This window comes from Gorilla gorilla, chromosome 15 (assembly GCF_029281585.2).
Source record: "Gorilla gorilla gorilla isolate KB3781 chromosome 15, NHGRI_mGorGor1-v2.1_pri, whole genome shotgun sequence".
Classification (NCBI taxonomy): domain Eukaryota; kingdom Metazoa; phylum Chordata; class Mammalia; order Primates; family Hominidae; genus Gorilla; species Gorilla gorilla.
In genome coordinates, this window is record NC_073239.2 from 78,285,991 (window position 1) to 78,304,432 (window position 18,442).

Sequence of the window (18,442 nt, forward strand, 5' to 3'; positions counted from 1 at the left end):
TGCTTCACGGGTGGCTTCTGAATTCATTTCTTGGAATGTTACTATTCAGGGCCAACTTTGTTAGTATTGCTACGTTGTGATTTAATTTTTTGCCACTTACGCATTCTAGCCAATCTGGAAGATCTCCACCAAAACACCTGTATAGTTCAGTCTGAATTTAGAGGTGTCACTTGCAAGAGAGGCAGCAACGTCAGGCCCGTGAGACTCAAGAGAAGTCTCTTTCCATGATAGATCTTCTTATACTTGGTAGAAACTGGCAAGTGACTCACCAGGGGTGGAAGCCTGGAAAACAGCCTGCCGAGGAGGGTAGTCTTTCTGGTAACACATCGCCGCCCCTTTGAAGCATCCAGAGAACCGGAAGAGCAGGAACTGCCTGTCAGACTGACTGAGCGCTTGGCATTCTTTCATGGAAAGATGACAACTCATCCAGGGTGAAAGAGGAAGTGAAGGGGGGTGGCAGGGAACAGGAGGGTGACCTTACATTTCCATTGTTTTGCAGGCTGCCTGGTCGAGTGCAGTGGGTTGTTTGGGGGTTGGGAGGAATTGGAATCATGTACTTCTATTGTTGCTGTCCAAAGTGGATGTCCTGTGCTGTGTTGCCAAGGAGGGGAGGAGCTTGTACCCATTTTATCCTTGTGCTCCTTCGTAATCCAGATGGTTTGTGATCTGATATTTCTTTCGTGCTTAGCCCTGGACTCTATTGGTTAGAATCCTAGTATCATTTTAAGAACTGGGATTCTCCTATGCCAAATTTCTGTGAAATCTGAGAGCCAACAGACCGATGTGTTTTTCCGGGCTATCTCTGGCTTTGACAATGGCATATTTTGAATGTCAGTTGATTTTTGTCTCAGTTTATTGGCTTAAGTAGTAAGAGTCAAGGTGAACTGCAGCAGTAGTGTTATTTTGATAATTTATTAAGTGTTGTCTTGGGAGATCTTGTGGGGGGAAAAAGAGTTATCTTGTTTAGTTCTTTCTTATAGGAAATTTTGTTTTGTTTTGTTTTTGAGATGGAGTCTCCTTCTGTCACCCAGGCTGGAGTGTGGTGGCATGATCTCAGCTCACTGCAACCTCTGCCTCCCAGGTTCAAATGATTCTCCTGCCTCAGCCTCCCAAGTAGGTGGGATTACAGGCACCTACCACCACGCCTGGCTAATGTTTGTTTTTTTTAGTTGAGACAGAGTTTCGCCATGTTGGCCAGGCTTGTCTCGAACTCCTGACTTCAGGTGATCTGCCCACCTCAGCCTCCCAAAGTGCTGGGATTATAGGCATGAGCCACCACACCTGGCCTTATTTAGTTCTTTCTTACTATGGCCAGAACCCTCCCAAGAGTAAAATAAAGACTTCAGTGGTGCCTTCACTTTCTAGAGAATGGCAAGTCATCGGAACACTGGTCAGTACTCCCAATTCTATGGCATATCTGCACATCTGCCATCTTTGGTCAGCAACCCTCCAGGACTGCCTTCTTCACACCTGTGCCTGAACTTCCAAGCTATACTGGGCAGGTTGGTGCTGCCCGTTTCTCCCATGCTATTTAACGATTACTCCATGCAGTTACTGTTCTTCTTAAGGCCTCTCCACCCGCCTCACTCTTAACATATGACTTTGTATCTGACTTTACTAAGCAACTTGAAACTTCTTAGAATGAGCTCCTCCGTTTCCTGTCCTGATGCCTGCAAACTTATGTGTAGTCATAGTTATCTTCATCTGGTTTTCTCCAAGGGTATCCCATCTGCTCCTGCATACTCCTAGGCCTTGCTCTGTTAGTCATTGTTCCTCCCTCTTTCTAATTTTCAGCCATGTTTATTTACTGTCTGTTTCTCCCTGCAGTGTGTTACTGTCTCTTTCTCCTTGGCTGTCAAATGTTCTCAGTGTTTCCCATTTTTGTGCTTCTCGTACCTACTAATGACTTACCTATTTGTCAACTCCAGTGGACACGCTATAGTCCTTGTCTTTCTGGAGCTTCTTCTTGTATTTAACCCAATGTATCCACTCTCTTCTTTTGAAGAGTTTTTAGCTTCTGCAACCGTCCATGCTTTTGTTCTCTTGCTGCCTCTATGTCTTGTATCGCCTTGGTGGGCTTCTCTTCCTTTGCCCACCTGTTACTGTTGGAGTTTAGTTCTGGGAGTGTTGCTCTTCTCTCCTCGTATATACTCTGGCCTTGGGACTTCATCTGCTCTCTGGGTTTTCACCCTCTATGTGCCAGTGATTCCCATGTCTCTGCCTTGCACTGCCTGGTGACCAGATTCTGCTAGTTGTCATGTGAGTATCTGAAAGCCTCCTTAAATTTTCCAGGAGCTGAATGCACGACCATTTCTCCTAAACCTCCCCTTCTTTTCTGTATTTAAAGACCATATTATATATGGTGGTTAAGATTGGGGCTCTGGAATCAGATTTGGATTTGAATTGGGGCTCTGATACTTCCTGGATGTTTGAGCTTGAATAAGTCACTTAATTCCCTGAGCCTCAGTGTCTTTATTTTTAAAATGGGGATAAAAATACTATCCATCTCAGAAATTCTCATGAGGTAGATTGTAATGCATTTGTACAGTGCCTGGCTCAGAATAAGACTGGAATAAATGTTAGCTGCTGCTGTTCTCTTTCATTTTCCCTCATCCACGGAGACATCCAAGCCGGAAACCTGGGAGTCATCTCTAATGCCATTTTCCTTTAACTCCTTAATGCCTGTTTTCTTTAGCTTCTATACCTAGCCAGTTACCTGGTGTGGCTGATTTCTAATCACTGTTTACTTCTTCCTTCTGGACATTTCTGAGTTTTCCTTTCTCTTGATTCCCATTACCACTACCTGTGCGAGGGCTTTATCCTTTCCAAGATGAAGCCACAGCCTCCTGCCTGCTTTATGTTCCTGTGATCCTCCCTCCAGTGTGTTACCAGGCTGCCTCTCTGTGTCTAACAGGGTTTCCACCCTGGTTGAAGCCCTCTTGTGATGCTCCATTATATGCAAATCAAAGGCCAATCTCCTTAACATGGTATTCCTGGGTATCCTCCTGGCCCTTGGTGGCATCCTAGCCTCCCTCTTACCACTTCCTGATTCCGGCTTCATCCTTGAGCAACACAGTCTTGCTGTGTTCCCTCTGCAGGCCCTGCTCTTTAGGCTCTTTTCCACCTTTGTTAGCGACACTGCTTGGAATGCTCCCTTCCCTGCTTTTGCCTTAGTAACTCCTCATCCTGAGGACTCAGCTCAGGTGTCACCTCCTCCAGGAAGCCTTCTCTGACCCTTCCAGGATAGGTTAGGTAATCTTCCATAGAGTCCTGTCATTCTCTGTGCCCATGATGCACTTACCACGTTGGATCATAATCTATTTATGTGTCTTTTCTCCCAGCCTCAGTCCTGAAGGGCAGAAATCATGTGTCATTCCACTTCATATTTTTGTGCCTAGCTGGATGCTTGACATGTAGTAAGTGTTCATGAAATGTTTGTTCATTGAATGACTGATTTCAAGCACCAGTAGACCTCTGGATGACTCTGGTTTCCTGTTTCTGTGGACCACAATGCTCTGGGGCAGTGCTGGGTATCAGAGGTTCAAGCTATGGCTGGAGCAGCCGCCCTTGAAGTAGACACCCTAATATCCTTCCCACTGAGTTCCTAGTTCTACATCCTGGAGTGAGACTGTCAACTCTGAAGTGTCAGAGTGTGTCTGAAAATGATTGCTGTGAAAAATAAAATATTTCACATTGCAGGCCTCATTTTTAAGTTATTTTTCCCAGAGAACATTTTAATATTTTAGAACTTATGGTAATGTTAACACTTTCTATTTGCATAAGAACTTCCCTGTTGGGAGATACTGCAGGTGTAAGTTTTTCTGAGGAGTGTCACACCGCCGTGGAACTATTTTCCATCTATCTGGAGATAGGGAACTTGTATACTCTGAGACAGAACTTCTTTGAGATGTAAACTAGACTGACCTACTTTAGAGGCTGCCTGTATCCTAATTTTCTATTTTAAAAGAGTGATGGCTGAACACTGAAAAGCTCGGGACATTTTAGAACTGTGCTGCCCAATATGGTGGCCACTAGCCATATGTGGCTACTTAAGTTTAAATTGAATTAAAATAAAATGAAGTGGAAAAAATTAAGTTCATCAATTATATTAGCCACATGTAACTGATGACTAGTGGCTACCTACCATATATAGAACATTTCTATTATTGCACATTATTCTACTGGACAATGCTGTTTTAGGATGTAGAAGTCCTGATGGATAATATCAAAGCCACCTTACCACAGACAGAGTTTTACAGAGCTGTGAAGTAATTCTTACTGGGAACACCAGATACTTACTTACCATTTTATATAGTGTATGTGGCATTCTCTCATCTTATCATTAGAGCATGCCTGTATCTTTAGCGACAATAGCATTCAAACACCAAATGTTATATTGTCTGTCTGGAAATGTTTTCTTATACAACTCAAAGGGGAAGAGAGGAATATGTCGTGAGTAAATGGAATTATTTTTCTCTGCACCACATCATTATAAAAACTCGAAGAGGTTGGGTGCCGTGGCTCACGCCCGTGATCCCAGCACTTTGGGAGGCCAAGGCAGGTGGATCACCTGAGGTCAGGAGATCAAGACCAGCCTGGCCAACATGGTGAAATGCTGTCTCTACTAAAAATATAAAAATTAGACGGGCATGGTGGTGGGCGCCTGTAATCCCAGCTACTCGGGAGGCTGAGCCATGAGAATCATTTGAACACGGGAGGCGGAGGTTGCAGGGAGCCGAGATTGCGCCACTGCACTCCAGCCTGGGTGTCAGAGTGAGACTCCATCTCAAAAAAAAAAAAAAAAGAAAAAAGAAAAACTCGAAGAGGCTAAAACATATCCTGGAACTAAATATTTACATTTCTTAAAGCCATGTGTGTTTTCTTTGGATGAAAGGATAACAAATGATTTGTATCGTTGGATAATATAAAAACACTTCAAAAAGTTAACATTGAAAGAAAGGCAGGATCTTCTACTTATATTTTCCTCCCCAGTTACCCAACCCACTTGGCTTCTAGGAGCCTGAGAAGTTGAAGAAGTAAACAGAGGTTTAGTTCAGCTGTTAACCATGCTAGGAAGTTCTAGCTATCTGGTAATACCATGGAACTCACCAGAATCTTTCATCATGGAGCAGCTGCTTTTTACACTTGGATACCAGTACCCTAGACGGTGGGAGGGACTGGAAGGATCGTTCAGGTCAGGGGTGATGGACTTCTGCAGTCCCTCTCACATACACTGTTCAAGTTACCTACAGTAGCTACGCACGGAAAGTAGGGTGTGAGTCATTCCATGATTGACAACCCCAGTGGACCACAGGTGACTCCCACCTGGGTGGCTTCAGGAACTCAGTTCAGAGGCTGCAGCAGGTGGGATATTTTTTGGATTATAGAGAGCTGTTTGATTTCACATCAGTGGGTTCTTCCCTCAACCTTGTTCAGATCAGTGCCTGAGTAAGTTCTAATATATTAACCTTTTCTGAGAGAAGAGATGTGAGGATGAGGGTGGAGGGTGTGAATCTTGTTTTTTCACCATCCTGTTACTCTTCTGCATGTGGTGTCCCCTTACTGAGGAACAGAATAGAGGAGCTGTAAGTTGGGGTATAGTGTGGCAAGGTTTGTGAGAGACTTAAGAACAAAGGGTGTTTATCATAGGTAATTATCACAGTGTTGTTAGAGTGTAGGCAGAGCAGCTTCCTAACCAACATTACAAGTTTATTTTGCTAGTGAAACCTTTTATTTACCAATGAAGCATTAGAATTTCAGAGAGTTAATTGTTTGTGAACTTTGTTCATGGTCTTTCTGAAACTTTCAACTCTCTGTTTAGTTACAGCGAGGCTCATTTTATAGCCTTTATTGTCCTCTTTTGAGAAGAGGCAGTATAGGTAGATAGGAACATGGGCTTGGGAGCAGATAGACTGGGAATAGAAATCCATGCCTGACGCTTGGACAAATTGTTTAAACTTCTGAATGTTAATTTCTTAGCCTGTAAAATGGGAATAATAATGCTTACCTTACAGGCAAGGGGACAGTTTCTTTGTGTGGAATAAAAAAAGGAAGGTAAGCTGACTCATTTTCAGAAAGATCTTTAAAAATGAATAAACATGCCATATTCCTTAATCTTATTTATGATTACATTTGGTTTATTTAAGTTTTACCATGCATATCTACTTAGTGTTATCAAACTATAAGGAGGAAGGGCTCTTGGTAAAATCAGTGAGATAATCTCAGAGTCTGTGCTCTTAGGAAATTAATAAAAAAATTAAATCTGATAAAAAAAGATCTGTTTTAATAGCCAATTCCTTTTTAAGACTAATTGCTGTATTATCTAAAAGGAAACAAGCTGAGTGCAGTGGCCCATGCCTGTAATCCAAACACTTCGGGAGGCTGAAGCGGGAGGATTGCTTGAGCTCAGGAGTTTGAGACCACCCTGGTCATCATAGCGATATTTCATCTCTATTTTTTTATATTAAAAAATAGCTAAGTGTGGTGCTATGTACCTGTAGTCCCAGCTACTTGGGAGGCAGAAGAGGGAGGATAGCTTTGAGCCCAGGAATTCGAGGTTACAGGGAGCCAAGATTACATCACTGCATTCCAGCCTGGGCGACAGAGTGGCATCTTGTCTAAAAAAAAAAAAAAAAAAGGAAACAAGGGGCCAAGGAAAATGGGGAGACTAGGAAATTCAAAGGATTATTTATTGGCAAACAGCAAAACCCTTGATTATTTGAATGTTTTGCTACTTTGAGTAATATTATTTACTGATTACAGTGCAGTCTGAGTAATAACAAATCCATCATCCAGAGAGTTTTTGAGGCTAGACCACTCAGTTTTGACTGTTCACATACATTATTACATGTTTGTAAAAGTTGAGTTTCATGTGACTGACACAGAAGAGGTGGAGTAATCAAATGTTCCTCTCTAGAATACTATGCAGTGATCATAAGGAAAGGAAATGAAGGTTCCCTTTTCCCTAATGCCTATATTGCTCAGGCCAGCACTCCTGAAGATGCTTGTTCCGTTGAAGCTTCATAATGTGTCGATGACCCTCTTTGCATCTGAGGCTGGGTTAATCCCCAGAGGTACAAAGACAAGTCAGGGATGGCATCTGTCTTGGAGATGAGGTTATTCTGAAGGGGATGTGGACATTGGCACAGGGGATGCCAGTATCAAATGATTGGTGTTGAACAGGGAGCTGGGAGATCATAGAAAACAGCCTCTTCCCTCATGTGAGAAGAAGGGAGGTTAGGGCAAGACTTCCTGGAGAAGTCATCTAGACGGAGTCTTGAACAATGGGTAGGACTTAGATGATGAACGGGTGAGAGAGAAGGAGGAAGGCATTGTAGGCTAAGGGAACAGCATGAGTGTCAGTGCATTAAACAGTCTGTGTATGCTTGCAAGGGCAAGCCTTTCCATGTCAATAGCGTATAAAGCATAAGGGTGGGAATCAAGGACTATAAAGGTGTAGTTGGGGGCCCAGCCATGTAGAGCCAAGTGTACTCTATGAAGGCTTAGAGCATATGCTTCTAGCTGATGGGGAACTGTTGAAAAATTTTAAGCAGGGGTGTAAATGGTCATATTTTCTTGGTTTGCTATGGCAGCTCATTGAGTCATAGATTTGGGGCTGGATAGCAGGAACCTATCATGATAGGCTCAATGTGAGAGGATGAATATGTGTAGGAAAGCAGTGAAAGTCAGGGCTGGAGAGGAGAAGATGGGTTTGAGAAGTACACAAGATTTGGAGTTGATACAATTTTGATCAACTGGCTATGGGGAGTGGATGAGATGGAAGAGACCAGAATGACACTTGAAGTTCTGGTGGCCATTTTGGACCTGGGGAATATAGGAGGAAGAATGGGTATGTAGGGGCCAAGGTAATATACTGATTTTAAAAAGTGTCCATCTGGCAATTGAATGTGAGTCTGACGCTCTGGGAAGATGGTGTCTGGAGATAGGAATCTGGGAGTCATCACCTAGAGGTGGTAGTTAGAGCCATGTGAGTAGGTTGGTGCCCAAAGAGAACTCTGAGGATGAAGAAGGCAACGGGCAGGGGATGGAGTCCAAGGGAACACCAGACAGAAGTGGAGGGATGGAGGGAAGAGGAAATTTCTAGAAAAGACTCAGAAGAATGGGTCTGGAGGTACAATCTGTGGTGTCACAGAAGCTGGGGCAGGGGACAGTTTTATTTTTAATAAAAATTTTTTACATATATATGTAAAAATACGTAAATATATAAAATTTTATATATATACGTGTGTGTGTGTGTTTATATGTGTGTGTGTGTGTATATATATAAATAAATTGCCCAGGCTGGTTTTGAACTCCTGGCCTCCCGCGATCCTCCCGCCTTGGCCTCCCAAAGTGCTGGGATTATAGGTGTGAACTACCACGCCTGGCCTGGAGACACTTTTAGGAGGTTTATAGCTGAGATAGCTAACCCAAGTCACCCTTAGTATTTGATGAAGTAGCAGGCAAGATAGAATGGGATTGGGAACTTGAAGAGAATGGAGACTGTTTGGAATATCCCAGTCACTGAAGGAAATGGGAGATGAGATGATTGAGGAAAAGTAAAAGAAGTATGAAGAGATGCTGAGGCTCAGTTGAGATTAGAAACTGAATTTACAGTGGCCCAAGTGTGTGTGGCTCCCTAGCCTGTGTGTCAGAGGCAGCGGATATTGAGACTGGTCCAGGGTGGATTTTTACCAGTCAGATGTGGCAGAAAAGAAGGTGTGAGGACGTGTGTATGTGTTTGCAGGGGGTGCTTTTAAGTATAGGAATGGCCAGGTGTGGTGGTTCACACCTGTAATCCTAGCACTTTGGGAGGCTGTGGCTGGTGAATTGCTCGAGCCTCAGGAGTTCGAGAGACCAGCCTGGGCAACATGGTGAAACCCCATCTCTACCAAAAAGTACAAAAACTTAGCCAGGTATGGTGGTGTGTGCCTGTAGTCCCAGGTACTAGGGAGGCTGAAGTGGGAGGATCACCTGAGCCCAGGGAGGTCCAGGCTGCAGTGAGCCGTGATTGCACCATTGCGCTCCAGCTCGGGCAACAGGGTGAGACCCTGTCTCAAAACGCAATTAAAAATAAAAATAAGGAACAGGAAGGAGTGTGGCTAGGAGGGGCCTAAGAGGATAGAAGGAAGCAGTTCGTAGACCTGGATGGCTTGTATGGTTAAAAAGCAGATGTAATAGAAGGGCAGGAGGCGGTAGGGTGATGTAGTCTCCAAGACAGAGCAGTTTGAGGGAGTGGCCATGGGAATGGCTGAGAGAAGTGGCCTGGAAGTAAAGGCCAGTGAAGGTAGAGGATAGCCCACAGGGAAACCTTTGTAGAAATGGGACTTTTATTCCACTTGTAAGATTCACACTGAATTGTAGCATTGGATGTGTAGAATAAGAAACTTCATTTTGGTGTTTGAGAACACAGTAGATAGGTGTGTGTCCTAAATGTTTTGAGCCATATGCAGGGGCAGGTATAGGATAGTGTATCTGAAGATGCTGTTGGGATTCTATTGTCATTTATTTATGATGTGGTAAAAAGTCTGACTTTGTGTCTCTTTAAAGGAAAGTTTTGACAATGAATATAACTTATGATAATACTTGTATGTATTTACACTTTTCGAAGTCATTTCATAATGTTTGCTATTCAGTTTAGTTTAGTGGCTCTGGGTAATCTATTTAAAGTCCACTTTCAGTTTGTTAGTTTCTGTAGACTGCAAGTGTAGAGGGAATATGTATTTCACGTATTTCACTGGGTAAGAGAATGGATTATTAGCAAGAACTTAAATCTAAAATTTAAGCAGTTTCTCATGCTGAGGGACGCGATAGATTTATGCTGAATTGTATATTTCTGTATTTGATGTTTTTTTAAACTGCAGGCATCTGTGTCTTCCAAGGTGAGAAAAAACGTTAAAACATATCATCTATTTTCTGGCCTCCTACTATGTACCAGGTGGTATGAGGACATAAAGAGGCAGAAGATATGATTCTTGCCCCTAGAGAGCTTCACATTTAGCTGAAGAAACAAGACATAAACACAGGAAAAGTTAGCTAATCATGCAGGGTTTAAATAGCAAGGCATGACATGACTAATGGGGGATGCATTGTTTAGGCAGTAATTCCTACAGGAGTTCAGAAGAAAGAGATTATTTTAGGCTGTGACAGTAAAGGAAGGGTGTAAAGACTTAAAAAGAGAAAAGAGAAAAGGCTTATGTAGAGGAACTGAAACTTGGGAATGACTGAAGCCTTGTTCTACCACTTATGCCTTACCTTGTGCCTCAATTTCCCAATCTGTATAACATAATGATGATGTGTTACCTCCCAGACTGTCAGAAGATGAGACAGTGATTGCAAAAAAGCTCTTTGCAAATAATGCCTGGTCCCTCCATACTGTGTAGACAGTAAAAATCGTACACTTTTTGAAAGTATTTGAAAATTTAGGTTACTAGGGTATAATTTCTGTCGTTCAAGTTTGCCAAGTACGATTTTTTAAATTAGCATATTGCCAAAAGTTTGACTTTCTTCTTTTTCCCAGTAAGGAGAGATTTGTAAGACTCTGAAAAAATTTTAAGCAAGCAATTAGACACATTATTACTTTGGGAAAATTGCTTTTATGGCCAGGCATCCTTTTCTGTTTCTTTATTTCCTTGAGCAAAGATAATGATTGATAAGGAAGTAAAACTAGAAAGAAGCCAGATCCAAACTTAGAAGGAAAATATTTTGTCACGTATGGAAGTTCAGTGGAGGTTGCAGGTTGGCTGATGACCACTTTGGGTGAACCCAGCCTGACACTCAGCATTTTGGAGACGATAGTCTCAGAGTTCACAGGTTTCCTGTGTATAAGGAAATGGATGTTGGTCATTTCAACTGTACTGTTAATTGCTTTGGGAATATGAGTGGTATTCATTAAGCAAGGAAGCTTGTACCCAGCCCTGTAATTAATGTGAAACCTTTTCATACAGCCAGTGGCTCTTCAGCATCTCTGTACTTTATGTTTATGTGTATACTTAGGCTTGCTTCAGTGGCCAGAGGCTTCGAGGCATTCAGGGCTCTGGGGGCTCTTATTATAATGGTAATGAAAATTGGACCCTAGAACTTTGGACCTCCCCAGCCTTAAATCCACTGAGAGGAGCTCTCTGTCTAGGGATGTGGCTCCTTCTGCTGGCTTTTTCCCTTCTCTAAGATAGCAGTGAGATGCACTAAACATGAGATTTCTAAAACAAATACTTCGATGAGTAGGAAAATCTGTTTTCCTGAATATATCCACTTTCCTACATATTCCATTGCTTGTGGAAGCGATGACCCAAGGGTTATACGCAGGACTTTTTCTTACTTTGGCAGACTGGAGACCCAGAGCTCAGAGAAGGCAGAAAGTGTGTTAAAGAAGAATAGGAAAAGTGGTGAGAGACAGGCAGATGAAGGAAGCATGAACTACCATCACAGAGAAAGTGTAGAGTCAGCAGGTAATTCTCAAAGGGATGTGCATCTGCCCCTAACCCAATCTAAATGCCTGACTCAATGTCCTCAGAGGACACGAACCCTGGAAAACAAGTATGAGATGATACTACTCAGGTATTGCATGTGTGTGTGTGTGTGTGTGTGTGTGTGTGTGTGTGTGTGTGTGTGTGTCAGAGGTCAGCCCTGATGTAATTGCCACCGAGGTCACCGTGGATGAGGTCATTGTGGGTGAGGTTACAGTGCAAGAGCTGTCTTTTGGTGCTGTTCTGGTCTTGTGATTTCCCTATTTTCAGCACGCAGTAGGTAGGTGCTCAATAAAGGTTTGTTGGAGGAATGGGTGCTGGGGCCAGCCCCCTAACTCTGGCCTCTGTTGGACGTTCTGTGATCTGGAATCATTCTAGAAGGAAAGAGACTGCCCAGAGTGGATTTGTGTCCTGCTTGTGACTTTCTTGGTAACAACTACAATGAATGTGCCCCCAGGCTCTTAATCTGGAGAACTCTTTTTTTTTTTTTTTTTTTTTTTTTTTTTAAACAGAGTCTCGCTCTTTTACCCAGGCTGGAGTGCAGTGGTGCAATCTCCGCTCACTGCAAGCTCTGCCTCCCGGGTTCACGCCATTCTCGGGCCTCAGCCTCCCGAGTAGCTGGGACTACAGGCGCCCGCCATCACGCCCGGCTAATTTTTTGTATTTTTAGTAGAGATGGGGTTTCACCTTGCTAGCCAGGATGGTCTCGACCTCCTGACCTTGTGATCCGCCCTCCTCGGCCTCCCAAAGTGCTGGGATTACAGGCGTGAGCCACCGCACCCAGCCTGGAGAGCTCTTGATCTGTAGGTGAATCTTAGTATGAGGGCCTTGGAGGAGCTTCCAAGTGTCTGAGAGCCTCACGAAATGGGATGCAAAGTTAGGAATTTCTAAGGAGAAAGTCAGAGGAGCCTCTGATTCCCAGCCGGCTGCTAAGCCCTTCCTTAACCAAGGTTCACCCTCCCACGTTGCCTGCTGGGCTGCGTTACAGCAGCCTCTAGTTCCAACATCTGCTGTAGATTTCTGACACTCACAGTCTACCCTTCACCTCTTCTCTGGCTATTACCAGTACTTCCTCACTATCCCTAGTCATGGGAAAAAAAAAAAAAAAAAGAGAAGCGGGTTCCCAAGATGATCTTGCCTTTGAGCCTTGTGTGTTTCCTGACAGGGAAAAGGCCCTGGACTGCCATGTCCTCCCCTTTGGCTGCTTCATGCCGTGTCTTCTGCCTAATACCCAACACAAGGAGACTCCTCCAGACTGAACTGCAAGGAAAGGCTTTACAGGCAGAAGAGGCTCTGCAGAGTTGCTGCTCAATAGGCCAGGGGTCAGCAGACTTCATGCTGTGTGCCTTGGGCCACATGAGTGATCCTCCTGTAGATATTTCCCATCAGTGAAAACAGAGCTGGCACCGATCACCTCCTCTCTTACAGACTGCGGAGCTAAAGTGGGCTGCTGGTTGGAGTGTGCTGTGAAAGTTTGAATGTTTTTGCAAATTTTATTTTATTTTTTGAATTTGAAGTAGAAAGCTATTTGATTATAAATGGTGACTTTTCCCTTCTAAAATCATTTAAAATTTTTGTACCCTTTGAAAATGACATTTAATTATAGGTACTCAAAGTGCAGTTGACAATTATTGTTATTTTTGGGGAATTGTTTAAAGGATGTTCATTCATGCATGATTTTTTTCATTATTTACTTATTCAGAAAGGTGTGGAAGTCTAATATGTGCCAGGCACTGGGAAACAGTGATCCTGCTGCTCATATTTCCATTCTACACCCAAGCTGTGTACTTGGTCATGTGGCTTGGATCTTTGTAAATCTGCTTTACGCTCTTTGCCCTGAAGAAACGTTATTAGAACTTGGTATGCAAAATAAGCCATTGGCTGATTGTTGGAATACTTTTGAGCGGGTTTGTAACCACTTTCAATGGACGCTGTGTGAAGACCCACTAAAGCAGTGGTTCTCAAGGTGTAGCTTGCATCAGTATCACCGGGAGGGTTTGTTAAAACAGCTTGCTGGACCCCCATGCCCAGATTCTGTTTCAGTCCCTGACTGCATTTCTAACAAGTTCCCAGGGGATACTCATGCTGCTGGTCTTGGGGATCACACTTTGAGAACCTCTGCATTAGAGACATTTCTTTAGACCTAAGGGCTTTGAAGTCTCTTCTCCTGAGAAATTGGTGTGGTTTCATTAGGGTTTATCGTGAATCTTGTTTGTGAACCTGGTTTTCTTTTTGTTTGCTTTGCTTCGCGTCAGAAATTCAGATTCAAATTTGTAGCTCAACTTTAAGAAAATTTTAACAGTTACGTCTTAACTTTTCCCAGCCTTGATTTCCTATTTCATTTTCCCCATTCTGATTTTACATGTTTACACAATATAAGTTCCTGTATACTGACTGTTTTGTGGAATGTAGTATATATTGATAAATATGATTGCAGTCAGTGTTCTTTTCTTGGACATTTGTCTTTTGAATCAACTCTAAAGTATTATATGTTTTGACTGTTTAATGCATTAGTTATGGGAGTAGTTTCCCCAGAAGAATTAGATTATTAATAGCAACTAACCAAAGGATTGGAAAGAAAAAATTGGGAAGAAAGTGACAGAAAGTTCTTGGTAAAAAAACAGAACTTTATTTTTAAACTATTGATGCATAGATAGTATCTACAAGCAGTAATACATATGCATATATCTGTATGTTTATATGTGTATATATATGTGTGTATGTATGGTTTTTTATTTTTATTTTTATTTCTTTTTGAGACAGAGTCTTGCTCTGTCACCCAGGTTGGAGTGCAGTGGCGTGATCTCCGCCTCCCAGGTTCAAGCGATTCTCCTGTCTCAGCCTCCCAAGTAATTGGGATTACAGGCGCCCATCACCAGACCTGGCTAATTTTTGTATTTTTAGTAGAGACAAGTTTTCACCATGTTGCTCAGGCTGCCTCGAACTCCTGACCTTAAGTGATCCGCCTGCCTCGGCCTCCCAAAGCGTTGGGATTACAGGCGTGAGCCACCGCACCCGGCCGTGTGTGTTCTTTTAAAAACTGAGAACCCTAATACATAAACAATATACTTTCTTTGGTTGTTGGAGAAAAAGAGAAGGGATGAGGTGGTGATGAGAACAGTGAAGGCAAACTACAGTGGTTGCCCAACTTTATTGGAGTCACCTGGAGTTTGTTAAGTGCGATGCCAGTTTGCTAGGCCTGGGGGTGGGGCCTGCATTTGTAATAAGTGTATCAGGAAATTCTGGCCCACGAGAGGTGGGAGAGGTTTAGCACTGGGTAGAAAAATGAAAGGCCCAATCTGTATTAAACCTGCTCCAAATCTTTGTATCCATTTTTGGATAAGGAGTTCCTGTTCAGATTTTCTGCAACTTTTCCTGAAATCAGAGTGTAATGGGCACAATATCATTCATATTACTCAGTCTTAGCTCCAAAAAGTACTCATTATGTTAGATGTTCATTGGAAGTAGTTTGTAGCTGATTTTTTTCTCTTTCTTCTCTCTGTATTTCTGTCTTCTACTTCTGTTTTTAGTTGAAGAGAAGATACTTTACCAACAGCTTGTCTGGAAACAATTTGCAGATAGGAGTACTCGTAGAAAACTCTTGGGGTTCTCACTGTGGGTCTCCTCAGGGGTGTGGATAACACCAAACACTGCAGTATGGAAACTGGCGCAAAACGGGATGTGCTGTAACACTGGCCAGCTGGAGACAGTTGGGACAGGGGATGACTTAACGTTAACATGGGAATGTTACATACACAGTCTAGAAAGGCCAGATATTCTTTTGCACTGCTGCCTCTGGCTCTCTTTTCATCTATTTAGTGAATAACCAAATTTATCACCTGGAGTAATCAGTTACTAATTTAGAATTTAATTTCTCTAAGAGTTACCTGGATTTAGGGCTCAGTGAAGGCAGTTTTTATTTAAAAGCATTTTCTTGAGTAAACATTTTAGAGCAGTTTTGGTATTACAGAGAAACTGTGAAGATAGTGCAGAGAATTACCATATATGCAACAGTCAGTTTTCTGTATTATTAATGTCTTAGGTTAGTATGCTACATTGTCACAGCTAATGAATCAATAATGATACATTATTACTAATTAAACTTCATAGTTTATCACATTTCCTTAGATTTTACCTACTGTTCCATTTCTGTGTTAGGATCCCATTCAAGATACCACATCATGTTTATATGTCTGCTTAGGTTCTTCTAGTCTGTGACAGTTTCTCAGACTTTCCTTGGTTTTGGTGAGCTTGACAGCTTGACAAGTCCTTGTCAGGTATTTCATAGAATGTCCTTCAAATTGGGTTTGTCTAATGTTTTTCCTGTGGTTAAACAAGGGTTTTGGGAGGAAGACCACACAGGCAGGCATAGTACCATATTTCATTCCATCATGTCATATCAATTGCATAATTAGCTTTTACATGCATACATGCTATCAAAACGACCTATCACTGTTGATGTGAACCTTGATTGCATGGCTAAAATTATGTTTGTCAGATTTCTCACATAAAGTTCCTCTTCCCCTTCTTTCCATACTGTACTCTTGGGAAGGAAGTCACTGTACATAGCTCACACTTTAGTTGTGGAGAATTATGCTCTACCTCCCTGAGGGAGGTAGTATTTAGAGAAATTATTGGGAATTCCTCTGCTTGGGAGATTTGTCTATTCTCCCCCATTTATTTATTCTATCATTTATTTGTATCAGTATGGACTCATGCATATTTTATATTTTAGGTTATAATCTAATATCACATGATTGTGCTCCTCAAATTGTTTCAGATTTGGTTTTGGGGAGCTGTTTCAATTGGCTCCTGTGTCCCTTTGTGACATGCCACCCATCCTGGTGGGTTTTTGTTGTTGCGTGTGTGCTTTTTAAAATCACATCCTTATTCTTTCTGGCACTACAAGATGCCCCTGGCTCACTTTGTATATTCTTTGCCCCATCCCTAGAATCAGTTATTTCTCCAGGGACCCTGGTTCCTTTTGTTGGAGAATGGTTTTAGAAACCAAGCTCTGGGCACTGCGTGTCCTTGTTGCTACTGAGGTGTCATTGCTTTTAGGTCTGTTCAGCTGACGGAACAGAGAAATAGGTGTATACTCACCCTTGTATATACACATATCTGTAAATATTTCTATATGTATCCATCTGTATCTATATTAAGTTGAACATGAGTTCATGCTAATGTTTTCAACTCCGATACAGTGTTACAGACCTTTTTTACTAGCCTTTCTCCCTTGTCTGCAAACTCCTGCTCTAGCAGTGAAAAACTGGTTCCTACCACCCACCATCCATTTACTTACATGTATAGTGGTTTCAGAATTGTTAACTTGTATCCCTTATGAGAAAGAACTTTATTGGCTAGAGTTCAGTGGTTATGTGAAATTCGTTATGTAAAATTCATTTTGCCCTTAGATCTAGAGTCCATACTCATTTCTAAAGGTCCTTAAGCCAGCATCTTTTCCCTCACTTCTTTCAGTGAGGTTATTTCATGCATTTTGATACAGTTGATTCTCATGTCATAGTCTGCATTTCATATTCCACCCCAGGATCTCTTGATACCCTAACTTTTTAAATTGCATATATTCAAGTTCTATGTGCTATAAAGTTCTATGGGTTTTAACAAATGCTTAGTGTTCTCTGTCTACCATTATAGTATCATAGAGAACAATTTCACTGCCCTAAAAAAAATTCTCTGATAGGCCTCACCTCACCATTTGGCTTAACAGTCCTGCTGAGAGAGTCCTGCCAGTTGCATCTGAGAGACAGTCCTGCCAGTTGCACCTGCTGAGAGAGTCCTTCAGTTGCATCTGAAACCAGTCTGGTTTTTAATTTTACCTGATGTTCAGAAAATGCTCTCAGGCTGTCACTGGGCTGAAGAACTAGTTGGGTTGTAGCTGTGGCTGTGAATCTGGTTCCCAAGAACTGGCTGTATTAGTCTGTTCTCACACTGCTATAAAGAACTACTTGAGACCGGGTAATCTATGAAGAAAGAGGTTTAATGGACTCACAGTTCCACAGGCTGTACAGAAGCATGACTGGGAGGCCTCAGGAAACTTATAATCATGGTGGAAGGCAAAGGGGAAGCAAGCAGCATGACGGAGCAGGGTAGAAAGAGAAAGGGAGAGTAAAGGGGAAAGTGCCACACACTTTCAACCAACCAGATGTCATGAGAACTCACTATCATGAGAACAGCAAGGGGGAAGTCTGCTTCCATGATTCAATCACTTCCCAGCAGCCCCTCCCCTGACAGGTGGAGTTACAATTTGAGATGAGTGGGGACACAGAGCCAGACCATATCATTCCGCCCCTGGCCCCTCCCAAATCTCATGTCCGTCTCAACCAATTATGCCCTTCCCAACAGTCCCCCAAAGTCTTCGTTTTTGTTTTTGTTTTTGAGACAGAGCATCAGTCTGTCACCCAGGCTGGAGTGCAGTGGTGTGATCTTGGCTCACTGAAACCTCTGCCTCGCAGGTTCAAGCACTTCTTCTGCCTCAGCCTCCAGAGTAGTTGGGACTACAGGCATGCACCACCATGCCCAGCTAATTTTTTTTGTATTCTTAGTAGAGATGGGATTTTGCCATGTTGGCCAGGCTGGTCGCAAACTCCTGACCTCAAGTGATCTGCCTGCCTTGGCCTCCCAAAGTGCTGGGATTACAGGCATGAGCCACCATGCTTGGCCTGTCCACCAAAGTATGAACTCATTGCAGCATTAATGAGTCCGCAATCCAAAGTCTCATCTGAGACAAAGGCAAGTCCCTTCCACCTATGAGCCTGTAAAATAAAAAACAAGTTAGTTACTTCTAAGATGCAATGGGAGTACAGGCATTGGGTAAATGCTCCCACTGCAAAAGGGAGAAATTGGCCAAAACAATGGGGCTACAGGCCCCATGCAAGTCCAAAACCCAGCAGGGCAGTCATTAAATCTTAAAGCTCCAAAGTAATCTCCTTTGACTCCATGTCTCACATCCAGGGCAC

The 18,442-nt window shown here is 42.7% G+C and overlaps 1 protein-coding gene across 3 annotated transcripts in view; it reads left to right on the forward strand.

Annotated features, from left to right (window-relative positions):
- PRKCH (protein kinase C eta) overlaps positions 1–18,442 on the forward strand; it is a 334,858-nt gene that overhangs the window by 33,768 nt on the left and 282,648 nt on the right. The window contains exon 1 of one of the 3 annotated variants that reach the window (XM_063697880.1): positions 297–1,113. The exons of the other annotated variants lie outside the window; for them this stretch is intronic. Coding sequence (XP_063553950.1) covers positions 1,048–1,113 — 66 coding nt within the window. The 5' untranslated portion in view covers positions 297–1,047. Of the gene's footprint in view, positions 1–296; positions 1,114–18,442 lie in introns of those variants that run through there. 3 annotated transcript variants of the gene reach the window in all.